The sequence below is a fragment of the Macrobrachium nipponense genome, chromosome 33, assembly GCF_015104395.2.
Source record: "Macrobrachium nipponense isolate FS-2020 chromosome 33, ASM1510439v2, whole genome shotgun sequence".
Classification (NCBI taxonomy): domain Eukaryota; kingdom Metazoa; phylum Arthropoda; class Malacostraca; order Decapoda; family Palaemonidae; genus Macrobrachium; species Macrobrachium nipponense.
Genome location: NC_087219.1, coordinates 30,773,794 through 30,788,630, shown reverse-complemented (window position 1 = coordinate 30,788,630; position 14,837 = coordinate 30,773,794). Strand labels below are relative to the sequence as shown.

Below are 14,837 nucleotides of genomic sequence, written 5' to 3'. Positions count from 1 at the left end.
TTATAAATATAAGATTATTTTTCAAAGTAAGGAAAAGTTACTAACTTCCATCTGATTTTTGTAATGCGTTTTCTTGACAGGTCAACATATCAGGTGTTGGAGAATTATCGTTATGGGAGTTTTCTGGTCATGAGGCCTACTTCCCTGTGTATGACCACTTCATTGGAAACACTTCATGTGCCCACCTCATTGTCTTCTCTCTCAATCAGCCTTTTGATGTTCAGCTTCAACAGTGTTCGTTTTGGTTATCATTTTTACAAGCCCGTATCCCACCAATGGAGCCTCTAAGTAAGTTTTATTTTTTTTACCTTAATGACTTTTTGTTATAAAACGGCATTGCTTTTATATGTCAGGTTTATTACTCTTGCTTTTATGTGTATTGCATGAAATATTGGTAGCTTTCTAAATCTCCATCAGTACTACTCCTTGGGCAATATTTGTCTAGATTCTGTGGAAAATGTGAGAGCTCTTGTACGTCCAAACCTCAGACATTGATCTTAATTCATAAAACAAGTCTTGTAAAAAGTATTTGGTTTTTGTGACAGACTTCAGAGGTAAACCCAGCAAAGCTGCTAAGGTGGCTCTAGTCGGAACACATGCAGACTCTGCGCAGTGTCATCGCAATGCCCAGGGAGATTTTGTTGCCCCGCAAGTTCACTTACTTCAGGTCAGTTTTTAGCAAATACTACATTTGTAATGTTTATAAAAGTAGCCTCAAAATGCCAGGTAGTATTTTTATAGAAATAAACATTACAGTACTGCAGGTGTTTTCTCCAGTACGTATACTGACATGATAGTGTGACACGGGTATTCTGTACAGTACTATTATATGACCTTGCTGATCCAGATGATGTGGGACATTCTTGCTGAAAATTGCCAGGTTATTAAGAGATGCTAAGGCATTCCTGGGTTACCAGACTTTAGTAATTATTATTGTAAAGTCATGAATGTGTCAAAGGTGTAACATACACCAATTTTACCAATTTTTTTTAACACTTCATAGCAAGAATCATGAGAGAAATATCAATAAAGGTAGGGTTTCAAGGTAGGGAAGAAGACCAAAATATGAAAGGTATCTTCTAATAAAAGGCAAATGCAGTAGTTACTATATAGTGCACAGTTAGTTTTGGTTGCAGTAATAATGTTATAATTTTATCCTTCTTGTAACACTTTTCCAGAGTTTCAGTGATATAAAATCGTGTGCAAATCCAAGTTTATACCAAAATGAAGTTAGCAAGATTTGCTAAATTTTTGTGTGCCAGTGAATAATGTCCAATTTTATTTAATAACACCATTTGACACCGTTATTATAAAGTGGGCTCTTGCAAAATTTTTATTGAACAGTTTAATCATGCTAATAAATTTAAAATAAGTAACGTTGATCCATAGCACGCATGATATAGAGGTCTAATTTGGTGACGTAATAAGCCTTGTAGATTCCTATGACTTTGTACCAAGTATTAGGGCTTAGATATGTTTTAATTAAAAACGTCCTCCGGGGTTGGATATGTTTAATAAAAGCTGCTCTCTCTTCTCGTTCTTCAGGAAAAGTTACTAAATCTTTTTGGCGATGTATTTGAACTTCATGATATCGTTTATGTGATGGATGCCACAGCCCCTGGGTCGAATGCTGTTCGTGCCATCAAGCAATACTTAGCAGATTGCAAAGCTAAAGTTACGCAGGTAAGGATTTTACTATCCACTGTAAGGAAATTTTACTTAGGAGTTTCAGGATCATAACATGTCAGAATAATGTCATCAGATTTCCAAAATCACCGGGAAATCGGAAATATATTTTGTAGAAAATGTAAGTTCATTTTCAGTTATTGTACTTAGTTTGCCCTGTTATTTTTGTGAGACTCATTTCTTAAAAAGAGTAGTTCCTGAAAAGCTGTAAAAAATACTGATATTTACAGCAGTACTTTCCTTTATATTAAGTCTTAACACACTTGAATACTGTGTTTAACACTAATTACTGTTGAAAGTAACTTGCTCATTACTAGCAAGGCTTCGTTTTTAATGCAAGTAGGGGCACACAATACTATACTTCACAAGTCGTGCGTGAGTGGTATTTGCTGTTCCATATATTATTATGATTGGTTATGCTTCTTTTTCAGAGGTTTTTAACTTATCATTGCTGGTAGGGTCTCTCCTGTGTATCTCAAATACTTGTTCAATTTTTTGTCATTAATATGCAAATAGTACAGTAAATTTTATCGAGCAGTAGAGCCAGAGAGCCATTGTTTTCAAAGGAAAAGAAATTTGTCAGTTTCATACTGTGTTTTTGGGTGTGCAGTAATCACAGATACCTGATAAGATAGTGTTCAAACCAAACATAGGATAGACTATCTGGCACTAAAGTTGATAAATGCTAAGCCTGTGATTTAGATTAATCATACATATATAACATGCTCTTTCAAGTCTTTTAAGTGAAGCAAGCACATCATACTGATTGGGAATGAAAAATTAGATTTGCACTACAAGAGTAATGAAGTAATGGGAGTTGTTCAGCAATGCTTATGTTGAAGATCTTCATTTGATGTAAGACAAGAAGTCATAACAGCACTTCATTGCCTCTTAATGCAGCTCCCTAACTTTATTCTACCTGAGGTGATTGCTTCCTTATAGTAAACTATGAAATGACTTTGTTTATATTTTTAGGAGTGGATAATTTTTTCAAAATGTTATATGCTTGCATCTTTCAGAAATCATGAAGCTACATAAAGTAATGATTTTAATGTATTACAGGAATTTCATTAATAGGTTTTCAACTCTAGTAAAACCATGAAAACTCAGAAAAAATAATGCTGTCATAGGCATTTAAGTACGTATTATAAAGATTAGTTAGAGTTGCTAGGTAAATATAGTCATTAGTCCTCTGGCAACTACTATATCCTTATTTAGTGCTTTGGCTAGGAATGCTATTGATATGTACATGTCCATACAAAACTTTCATACCATACAAATTACCTCAATTTTATGCATAGAATACATATTATTAATCTGTTGAATGTATACTTTCCTCTATGGTACAGACACAAAAAATAATGTTAGATTTAAGACATAAACTCGGATTCTATTCCTGTGAATATAAGTTATTTGTTTTGTTACACTTTTTTATAGCCAGAGTGTTAAAAAAAAACAGGAAAATCAAGTTTACTAGTGAAGTACTTTTTTTGGTTGTATATACCACCTCAAAAAAAAACACCCAGTTACCCACCTGAGATTTCTATAGATTGCAGGGCATATGATGAGCACATGCTTAAAAGCAGAGTATGAGACAAAATTTATTTTATTAGTGGACATGACCATAAAGGAGTTAAGATTTGAAAAGGCTAATGTTTGTGGAATATGTATTTATAATCGAAAATAAATTATGGTTAATGGCAGAATACTGATGAGTAACTTTTGGTACAACTTTTATTGTTAGGAAAGAGAATAACTCATAATGTGTTTCATTGCCATACTGTCTTTTGTTCTGTTGTGTGCAAGTTGTATGGCTGAATTCTCCCATTAGCAATCCACAACTAATTGGACTCTGTGGATATTTCTACAACTTTCAAGGATTAAACCCTGTGTTCATCCTTTGTAGTTGGTATGGCATCAGCAGCAATTCAAAGACCTACGGCTTAGGAATTGGCTTCTTTCCTGGCACAGGCTATTACTGTACAGTTATCATATGCAGGTAATTGCCTACTTCTGCACGATCCTTAGCAAATGCGACAAGCACTAAGGAGAAAGCTTACAATTTTCCACAGAACCAATATCTTTCAGTGAGGATTTACGAAATGCATTGGTGTCATAATTTTTATACTTTTCATCCTGTAGTTTGCAGGGATGAATGATATTTGTTCAGTATAGTGCTGTCTGGCAAATATTTCAGGCACATTAAATTCGTAGTTCTGGGAAAAGTTAATACGTATGAAGAATCTGTGCTAAAATAAATCCAAAAAATCTCTTTTACCTAAAATAGGATTTGCCAGCTGGATATTATTTTTAAGTCAGCTGTTGTGATTGTAGCACAGACTTACAGTGAGATCTGTAAGACATCTTTGTTTAGGGGTAAAGGGTGCCCAAGTCTCCTTGTATAGGTTTTAGATAATTTTTATATGATAAAAAAAAAGTGGCTGGATGAAATATAATCATAGATACAAGGTATTTGTTATAAGTAGAGGCTGGTAGAAGTACATACTCTTGAAATTTATAATACCTGTGTTGTGCTGCAAACCATAGATTACAGGCTTTAGGTTGAGTGATATCCTTGATCTGTTGGAGTTTGTAATAAAGTACATAGTATATTTGTAATATTTGGCAGATAATTTTTTTTTTTTTTTTAAATAAGGTAACATGAAATTTTCCCTAGTATTTTATAAGTGTAAGATGCAAGGTTTAAAGAATTTTGTCCATAGACACTTTTGGAGCCAAATTATTTAATCTAAAGCTTTACAGGAACTCTAATGAATTGCAGACCAAAAAAAATTTATGATAGTTGGATTGTATATTACATTAGCTGGAGACATTTTGTAATATAGAATTAAAATGCAAAACTGATAAATAAAAATTCACTAGTTATAAATTTATGCCGAGTTGAATTTTTTGTCTCAAACAATGCAGTTAAAGATAACACTGGAAAACAAAAAATTGTTATACCATTGAATTAAGTGAGCCTTTAATTCCAAATTTATTGTTTTTGATTCATCATTTTTGTTCATTAGCAAGTTTCTCCAAGATTTGCTGTATAGAAGTATTTATTTGAAAGATGATTTAGTGCAGTAGCGCCCTGTATTTATATCATCATCAACTTTTCTTCACCCATGTCCAAACATTTTGTTATGGAATGATTGCAAAAGTGGGTGAAAATTTTTTGGCATATTATATTTTTAAGCCAAAAAAGAAAGTGATTGTGCTGGTAATTCATAACCTTAAAGTAAGATCTGAGGTAATTTCAATTGTTTTTCATCAGGTAGTTGTAAATGATCATTAGATTATAGTTGTGAAATTTTAACAGGTCATACATTAGATGCATTGAGCTTGTGTGCTGTTCATATGCTGTTTTATAAATAATCCACTGTTATGCAAAGCATTGTATAAGGGTACAGTATTTATTTTTTTTAGTACATGTGAATTCTGATATAACATACACTACATACGTATTTTGTGATTTTGTTGGAAAAATTGAATTTTTTATTTTCAAGTTACATGGATGATTTTTCATACCCAAGAAATTGATAAGTTCTTTAAAAATTTGTTTTGATTGCTCACTTTTCTAGTCATTTTCTGATCTTCGTAGGTTACTCTGAATCTTTGAGTTTCCTCTGTATCCTATGCAAGACCTTTTCACGTACTCTTTCATGCCCATTTGATCATATTTGTACATGCTTTATAATGGCATGAAAGTATCAGTATGTAACAGTTATTCCACCTTCCCTAATTGGCTCATCTATGAACTGCATGTTTTAGTTGTTTCCATGTAAATGCTCTTTTGTTAAGTCTCCCAAAATTATTCTCTACTGTATCAGGTTTTGATTGTTGCATACGTGTCTGGAAATTATCATGTGCATGACATTTTTATACTGTAATATTGCCATGGAGGTATAAGCTACAAACTTCATCTTTTGTGCATTACTGGGTTTGACATTTGAGTTACAGACAAATAACACAGAAAACACAGTTTACTCGTAACGATTAAGTTTTCACCGCAGACTAAAAAATCCATAATGGCTGTCATTGAAGATACGGACCATACCAGGTTGTTAAAGTTCTTAATCTGTATTTTTACCCCAGTGATTACTGTAGTTTAAGATCATGCAGTAGCATGTAGAATTGATGAATGCAAATGACTCAAACTAATATTATTTCTTTCCATAACAATATACTGTATATGTCATTGGAATAGAGATGCCTCCTGATTGAATTGATAGATAATGTGTGGTAAGTTGCATTGGCTCTGCCTGGCACATGAAAATTTTTCAGCATAACAAGTTATGATGCTGTATAAAAAGCTATTGTAGAATTATTGTTCTGACGCTGTGGCCAGGAACACCTTTTGAAATACCTTCAAGAAATGTAGGTTAACTTAATGCCTAGTTGTGGAATGCTGGGATTTAAGATTTCTCTCTCAAGTGTCCATTTTTTGTGCTTGTGCCTTGTACAATGGGTTAAAAGTTTGAAAAGTAATTTTTTCCTATCACTTCAGATATTATTAAGTAAAAAACACGGCTTTTTGAGTTTTTCAATATGCAGATAAGTAGAAATTTCTACTTATCAAGATTGAAATACTGTATGTGTCTTATTCCAATGGGTAAACTCTCTTTTATTTGAACTAACTATTTTTTGAGGAAGGTTATATAGAAATTAAAGTTTTTATTAACTTGTTCGTAAAGTCTGAACATCAGAATCAATTTCAGTTACTGAAATCACATTCAGAAGTTCACAAATAATCTCATGCAAGAATATTTGGTAATTAGCACCTATTTCCATAACATGATGAACCTCTGTTTTAGGACAGTGGTAGGGTTTTGCTCTATTAATGCAGTTTTAGTTTTTTCTCCTTACTACAAATTTTTACGTGCTAGTATTAAGATTAGAATTGGTTCATGCTTTGTGGCCCCTAAACTTATCAGGTGTTAAGTAAGATCCAAGATATTTCATGGTTAACCTTAATTCCATACAGTTACACTTTACTACAGTTGAATTTAGGATTGTTATAGGAACAGATGATGAAACTGTTTGAATAAAGACTCATAAATCTAACCCTACTATAAAATTAATGACTGATTGTGTCTATGGCAGTCGGTAATTACCTGATATTTCATGCTTAATTTGAACGGGATTTTACACAAAATTTAAAGAAAGTTCTCCACAAAAATTATGACTTGTATGATGGTAGCAAAGTGAGAACCATCCAGACAATGTTGCTAATAATTAGTGCATCCAAGGAGAAACCATCTTGATAATGCTGTCAAAGGGTAAAGAAATCAGATAAGTTGGAAGGCTAGTGAATCTAGTTATGTGTATTGTATTGCAGAAAAGCAAATCTCAATTTGCTGCCTTGAAAATGAGGCTGTGGTGCTAAGCTTGTAAACTGATAATAATTTGTAAGAAAACTGAAGTCTTTGTTTTGTTGTATGGCTTACGTTGAGTGGTCATTTCTTTATTCCCAAAATACTCTAATATATACAGATCACTGGAGCATGTTGGAAGATTTTGTTTGTTTTAATTTCCCAAGTGATAAAAGCATTAATACATTTACCATGAAAGTTAGAGCTGGAAGATGTTTTCTGTAAGACAGGGGCAGAATAATTGTTATGCTGATGTTTTGACTGCTTTATTTCAAATGTTTGATTTCTCTAGAAACAAGGCAGAAGCACTAAGCACATTTTATGACTCACTAATATTCATGCAAGTAATGAAGGATATTAAGAGAAGGTGTTCATCTGTTTAAAACTGATTAGAAGGTTAACTTTACTGCATGAGCGTGTGCCGCAGGGCTGGAGTGGAGCCAGTGTGGCGTATGCTGTTGGAGCGGCTGTTAGCGGTGACGGGTATACGATTCTTCAACCTGACGCGTGTGAGGTGATGAGTACCACACTTTACACAGCCTATTTCTTATGATTTTGTAGTCTTTCATCACCACACCTTCCTTCCACTGTCACATGTATTTCATGAGTTATAGGAGATACAGAAATATTGTAAAGAGGATCCTTGTTAACTTGTATCGTTTACACACCCCGTTTTGTAAACACAAAAATGTCTGTAAGGCTTTTTGTAGTCCAGTATTGAATTAGCTGCATGGCTCACATGGAAATCTAGAAAGTAGAAACTGTCTAGGAATCAGCACATTCAGTGGGTCTTGAAAAAGCATTTTGATATCTGGGCAGCCGCAAAAGAACACCTCTTTGGTTTCTCAGTCCCAGATCATTATCCTACCAAGTGAAATGTTACTGGTTTCTGTGTGAGTGGTTGTAAGCCTTGAATGTATCATCTATAACTACAGAACATCTGTGAGCACTGCTTCAAGCTTTTTCATTATATTACATTTCTCACATTGCTATTGCTTTGACATAGTGATTTATTGTTTGGCTATTGCATTGGAACATTATAAACTGCTTAAAACACATCAATTGCCTTTACTTTAATATTTTGCTGATGATGCAATAAATACTTTGTTTTACATGTTTATGTAAATTACTAGAAAATGGTGCAGTGCTAGCAGTATGAAAAGTGATATGTTTGACTTTTCAGGAACTTTGAATAATATCTCTCTCTCATTATATGTCTTTTATATTACCTTTGTTCTCTGAGAAAAGGTAATTTATCAAACCATTAAAAGCTAGCCACCTTAGTGCCCATGATGGACTGTCTTCCATAAAGCATTTATCATTTGCTGTGCACATAATGATTAGGTGCCCATGATGGACTGTCTTCCATAAAGCATTTATCATTTGCTGTGTGCACAATAATTAAGTGCCCATGATGGACTGTCTTCCATAAAGCATTTATCATTTGTTGTGCACACAATGATTAAGTGCCCATGATGGACTGTCTTCCATAAAGCATATATCATTTGCTGTGCACACAATGATTAAGTGCCCATGATGGACTGTCTTCCATAAAGCATATATCATTTGCTGTGCACACAATGATTAAGTGCCCATGATGGACTGTCTTCCATAAAGCATATATCATTTGCTGTGCACACAATAATTAAGAAATATAGATATCCTCTTGCTGTGTTGCAACAGCTTGAATTTAATTGAGGGCCTTGGAAGAATGAAAGTAATGTACATTTGAAAACTTCAAAACTTGCCAAAGGGTAATCAGTCCACCCCACAGTGGATCTCTCTTTTTTTTTCTCAAAAGATACGTAGTCCTATTTCTTCCTGAATCTAATAATTTGTTGTCAGTCATGAGGCTCCTGTTCAACTAGGAATTTTGTCAAGTCCACATACAACTTTTTGTGTAATCTTTTAACAAACAAGGAAGCAGCCAGACAAACATAAATCAGAAAATAAAACCAGTTCCTTGTTGGATCAAAATTAAGTACAATCAGGGAAAAGCCTTTACGTGTATATCTTGTGCAGCCACTGTCTTACTTTTACTGATGTTCGAGGCTGAAGCAACATTGTTATTATTATTTTCTGTTGTTAACTTGTTTTGAGGATCAGCTCATGCATTTAGAAAGATAGGTATACACCACTTCATGTTTTAAGAAAGTAATATTGAACTCCATGTATTTTTTTCATTTTACCCTCCTCCCTGTGTATTTTTGTTTCCTTTCAAACTTTGACCATCAGGGTACTTACCCACCAGGCCTTGAAAACTTCTGCCTTTGTAAACGAGCTCTTTGAATTATTTCGTCTTCTTCCCTTCCTAATTGTCAGATTCTTGTGGACCGTTTTATTTTTCCACTGTTGTAAGGAAAAGAAATTGTAAAGAGTTCGTTGGCTAATTTTATTGGTAGTTGCGATTTAAGTCACCGTCTGAAGATTTTTGTGTGGTTGTCTCCCAGAAACTTTGCACTGGACACCTATGCTATCAGCTTCAGAGCCTGTGGTTTGCAAGTTACTCAGTGCTACTCATTTTACAGAGCAGTGACTGTGTTATAGATGGAAATGTTCATAAGACAGTTGGATTAGATTAAGCTGGCCTTGTCAAGTTGAAGGAGCCTGCACTAATCTGATGACCTTAAAGGCAAGCTTATTTTTCAGTAACTTTAGTATTACAAAAGCACATATTCATGTCGAAGTGAAACATTGTTTTTTTTTATTTAAAACATTAAAAGTTTTTAAACAAAGATAGGACATTTATTTAATTTCATTTGGTAGTAAAGTGCTATCAGTTCTCTGGTTAGAATGATTGAGTTTTGACACAAATGTATATTTCAGAATGGAATAAGAAAACATGCAAGTACAGACTATAGTTGACAAGTTGCAGATGATTTTTGATAAACAAAACAAGTTACAGTGTGTCAGGATTTCTATATCCATTTGTTATCAAGAATACATGGCTTACGAGGGAGTTCTTTTGTTCTACATATGGTGTTTAACACGATTTTAGAGGAGTACTCAAAACCCCCTTCTTGACGATCCTAATACGTATAGATATTACTATAGAGTTTATCCTTAAACTGGATCATCATTCTTATTTCCCAAGTCAGGTTTCAAACACTTTCCAACACCAATGTTGGCTGGGAATTTTGCTGCCTGATATATCACCAAACTGATTATGCGTTTGTGGTTATTTGCGTAAGAGAAGGTTTTCAATTTTTCACCATCATGTGCACTCTTGCATGAACAGCACTTCACTTTACTTTTTATGTGTTGCACAGGTCATCCTTTGGGCTTGCTCTCTTTTAGGCAAATTTAAATGGAATGGCTTATTTAGTTATAATCTTGTACTTGAGTCGTTTTACTACATTGCTCCTCTAGCCCAAATGATTTTTATGTGATGTAGCAAAAATTTTTGAATTATGTAAGCTGTTCTTATTGTAGCTAAGCCTGGAAAATGTTAAATAAGGAAAGAATATAGTGTAATTTTTATGTTTGATGATGAAGCACTTTCATTTTTAGTAGTACTAATAGGAAAGTATGCATTTAGCAAACTGGAATTTTAACATCTTGCAGTTTGTATTTTTACAATTTTTATGTAATTTATCTTAGGTAAAGTATGCAGATCTCTGGTGTACTTTATGTGCTTATAGAAATCTGGTCATTTAAATATTATTGATGTTACCCTTTTTGTATATAATTTTTATTAAGTGTAGATGGTACAGTGTTTTATCCTAATTTTATTTTTGTTCTTTTTTTTGTTGTGTTTAGTTTTAGAATGTTTACTTGTTTGACATGTTTATCCACCCAAGACATGTCTTCTATTTTGCTTTTGTTCAGGGGATTTTCATGTTTTATCATTGCATTTTCAAAACTAAATAGGTATTATTATGATCTGGAAAATAGAGGATTTTGGAAATGCCCAAGTCCCTGAGTGTGTCAGGATATGAGATTTCTTAAATGAAAATATCCATAAGTTTTTTCCTGTCTAGTGTAGAAAGTGTCATGTTCTTCCTCAGAAATAGTTTTTACCAAAGTCACTTTAGTTTAGAAGATTATGCATTTTTTCAGTAGTTAGAGAAGTTTCTTATATTTTGTACAAATTTGGTTCTATCCTAGAGGACCTTGAATAGAATTTTTAGGCCCTATGTATTTCATGTTCACTTTCCTTTACCAGTGAATACCAAAAGTAGTAGCACCTATGGTTTTTCTGGCTTTTGCATAAATGACCTCTCCTTGCACTGTAAAGCTGGCAAGTTACTACCTCCAAACTATTATGTACTTCAGTTTGTCTTTGATTTTATGGCACACTTGTCTTGATTTTGTAATCAAGATCCAGGGATGGTCGTAAATTAGTGCTTTTAAAGTTAAAAGTTTTTCTACTTTTTACATCTTGTATTGTTGTTTAACAATATTAAGAAGCAAAAATATGAAGTAGATATTGTACATATCATTGCTACTAGTTTATTTTAAGTCAAATGATTATTTGTCTCCCTTAATAATTAAAACATTAAACCAAGTGTTGAATTGCAGTGGATTTGTTTCCAAAAAAGAACTCTGCATTGAAGTAATATCTCATCATCAAATTGGTGTTAACTTCTCTGACCCACAATATTTGTCCAATAACCCATGACTCAATCTGTGAATGCAACTTTTGTCCAACTTCCAACCAACACCATCTATTAAATACGGAAAACAAATCTGTGAAAGTAATTTTGTTGGTATCTTGAAAGTTAAATGACTAGTACTGTAGAAAGCAAATGGTTAAAAAGTAATTCATTTTTATGCCAATTTTAACTCAGGAACAGAAAGAACAGAAAGTCTATTTAACACAAATACTCAAAGAAGTAGGTAGGTTATGAAAATGTCTAGTTAGGAAACAAGTCTTTTCTTAGTGGGCGTTATTTCCTCCACCATGCAACACTGCAGACATTACTAAAGGTATCCATTTGGCTGTAATTGCTTTGCTTTCTGCCTTTGGTTCACTCTGGTATGTATCCTCATAGCCTAGCTGATCAACTGCTTCAACTTGGCTTGCTCCAATTCTCACTTGTCATTGAAGACTACCTCAGGCAAACCTTACTGTTGTCCAGAAGTGGGACTCCTCGGTGTTTTGTTCATCTATTTTGTGTTACTTTATTATATGTTGTTCAAATTGCAGCTGTACATATGTATACTTTTTCTTTTTATTGTTAGTTCATTTTTATTCCCTTAATTATGTTGTGACTTTTATGCAGTGCATAGGAGACCAAACTGGTTAGAAGAGGTATTTTGGTATATCCAAGGAAACTACCTTGAGTGATAAATGATTTTGACTTTCCAAGGATAGTGAATTCAGTCAGACAAATTGTTATACAGTAAGTGGATAGACAGAATTGAAATTAAGTAGATGTGAAGTTGACACCATTTCTCTGGAAATATTGACTTCAGCAGTACTGTACTAAATCATAAAGCTGTGTCATTTGTGAATTTCCTTACCATATGAATGATAAAGAAAATTTTGTTTAAAAATGCTATTCAGAATTATTAAATTACAATGACCCAGTGACATCAGTTACTGTATTTATATTTTCGTTTAGTCTGAAGTTTTTTTTTTTGAGTGTCCTTGAGTTAGGCATTATGAAATGATTGCATGTCACTTACTTAAAGATTGATGGGTCATAATGTTGTCCTGACAATTCCAAATAGTCATACATTGTTGCTCTTGGAAGTGTTGAGTCAGGAGTACCAGATTCCTCCCATAAAGGCACTCTAGGATCTCTTTGAAACTGCACCTTCTACAACGAATGCTGCTAAATACTGTTGCATTTGTCTATATCATCATTTCACATCCACACTATTCATTGTGTTCTTATTCACTGAGAAGTTAAGGTAACTTACCTGTATGTGGTGGTTACCTGGAGTTTTGCATGGCTTATAAGTGCATTCTGTGAGCTGCCTTGTTTTCTGTCAGTAATTGCTTGTTATCTTAGTTATATGTGAGTATAGACTGGTATTTGAGCTGAGCATCTGTTAGTTGCTTTTAATAATGAGGTAAATAATAAATAATATCCTTTTTATCTATTAAGTCAGTAGTATGTAATATCCTGAATTTTACTGTGTATTTTCAATAGATTTATTGTGTATATTAGAAGTACTGTAGATTGTTCTTCTACCTAATTCTATTGTTTTTCTTTTTTCATGGTAATCTCCTTTAGGATCCTTTAATAATTTTGTCCTTTTGACTTTTATTTGTTTGACATTTGGTTATTACTAATATGAAGAGTCGAGGCATTTGTACCATAGGGATTGATTTGTCAGTGATTTTTATATTAATTTTAGTTTTGAAATTATCTTTTAGTAGAATTTTTTTCTTATTTTACATATGAGTCCCTCTTTTTATAGGTTAATAAAAGCATAATGATATACAGTATACCAGTTCATGCTTTTCCAAAGTGCTGTTACGCATTTGGTACTAGTCATGTCGCTATTTGTGAAAGTCATGGGGTTGTGTTTAGTCCTCATGAATATTATCTGAATTGTTGGCTTTAGTCTTATATGTATTTGTGTTTACTTGTTTTCTTCATTAAGATAGTGGAATGAGTTTTAGTTCAATTAGAATCATTACAGATGATTGATAAAACCAGTAGTAAATTAGCTGAAGGTTATAAAGTAATTACTGTACCATGAAGTAAATTATTAAATGATTTAAGTAGATTTCATTTAGAAGGTTCTTTCTTGTCTCTCATTATTTAACAGTAAAATAAAATATATAGATTGGAAACGGGAATCTCTAATATTGTTTTTCAGTTTATTATCTTTTAACTCACTGGTCTTAGTTGAACTTTCTAATAATAGTGTCATTAACTATCAAAAGGTTTAAAGATTAATTATGAAGATTATCTCCCTAAGGATATGTAACATTCGTAGTGAACTTTTGTCTTTTTCTACAGGGTGTACCACGAGTTACAGGTTTTCTTGGTGCAGTGGTTAACACCTTAGCAGAGTGGCGGACATCTTTAGGGGAGTTCCCAGTTGTCTCTTGGCCTCAGTTTGTTGATGTAACTCATCAAAGAGTAAATCCATTAGCTGGAGAGGAGCATTTACGTGAAGTAAGTAATGTTGGCTTATACAGTAAGTTCTTTAGAATTATGAAACAATGGACTGTTTGTAAATTTATATGAATTATTGAACCTGTAATTATGGAATATGTTTGAAAATCTCATACTATTATTACTTGGGGAATTTGTACTATATTGTACTGTATTATTCTCAAAGGGTGACATGTAGGAAGTATAAAAAAATTAGTAATGAGACCAGTGGGAAATTCAAAAGAATATGAAAAGGAAAAATGTTATCAGTGTACATTATTTTTTTTAAACGATTGCAAATGGCATGCATCTCATAATCTGTTGCCCTGCGTGATGCAATCTAAGCAGTAGTTAAATTTCTTTGTAGTGTTCCTTCATTCCCACCCACATATCTTTTTGCCTGCTGATACTTCCATTTTTTGTTCACCTATTCTACTGATTACTGCTGATTCAACTCTAATGCATCAATGTGTGTGTGTGTATTTTAAATAATTTGGGGATCCTATGTGCCATGCCCTTTCTTGTCCAGTCATGAAGTTTTGCTTAAAATAATTTTTTTTTTTATTTAGTTTTGATTTTTTTATTCTCATTTTTATTGGGGGTTACCCCGCACATGTAAACTTCAAAATTTAATACCGGTATCCTGGTTCGTGGATATAATTCTTAATGTTATGTGTACAAAATGCTTACTATATACATTGTACTAATACACCCACCA

General features: G+C 33.1%; 1 protein-coding gene across 1 annotated transcript in view; it reads left to right on the top strand.

Annotated features, from left to right (window-relative positions):
- LOC135203062 (death-associated protein kinase 1-like) overlaps positions 1–14,837 on the top strand; it is a gene marked incomplete in the record, with an annotated part of 212,619 nt that overhangs the window by 179,202 nt on the left and 18,580 nt on the right. The window contains 5 exon segments of the mRNA XM_064232667.1: positions 81–288; positions 546–667; positions 1,546–1,683; positions 7,489–7,575; positions 13,982–14,140. Coding sequence (XP_064088737.1) covers positions 81–288; positions 546–667; positions 1,546–1,683; positions 7,489–7,575; positions 13,982–14,140 — 714 coding nt within the window.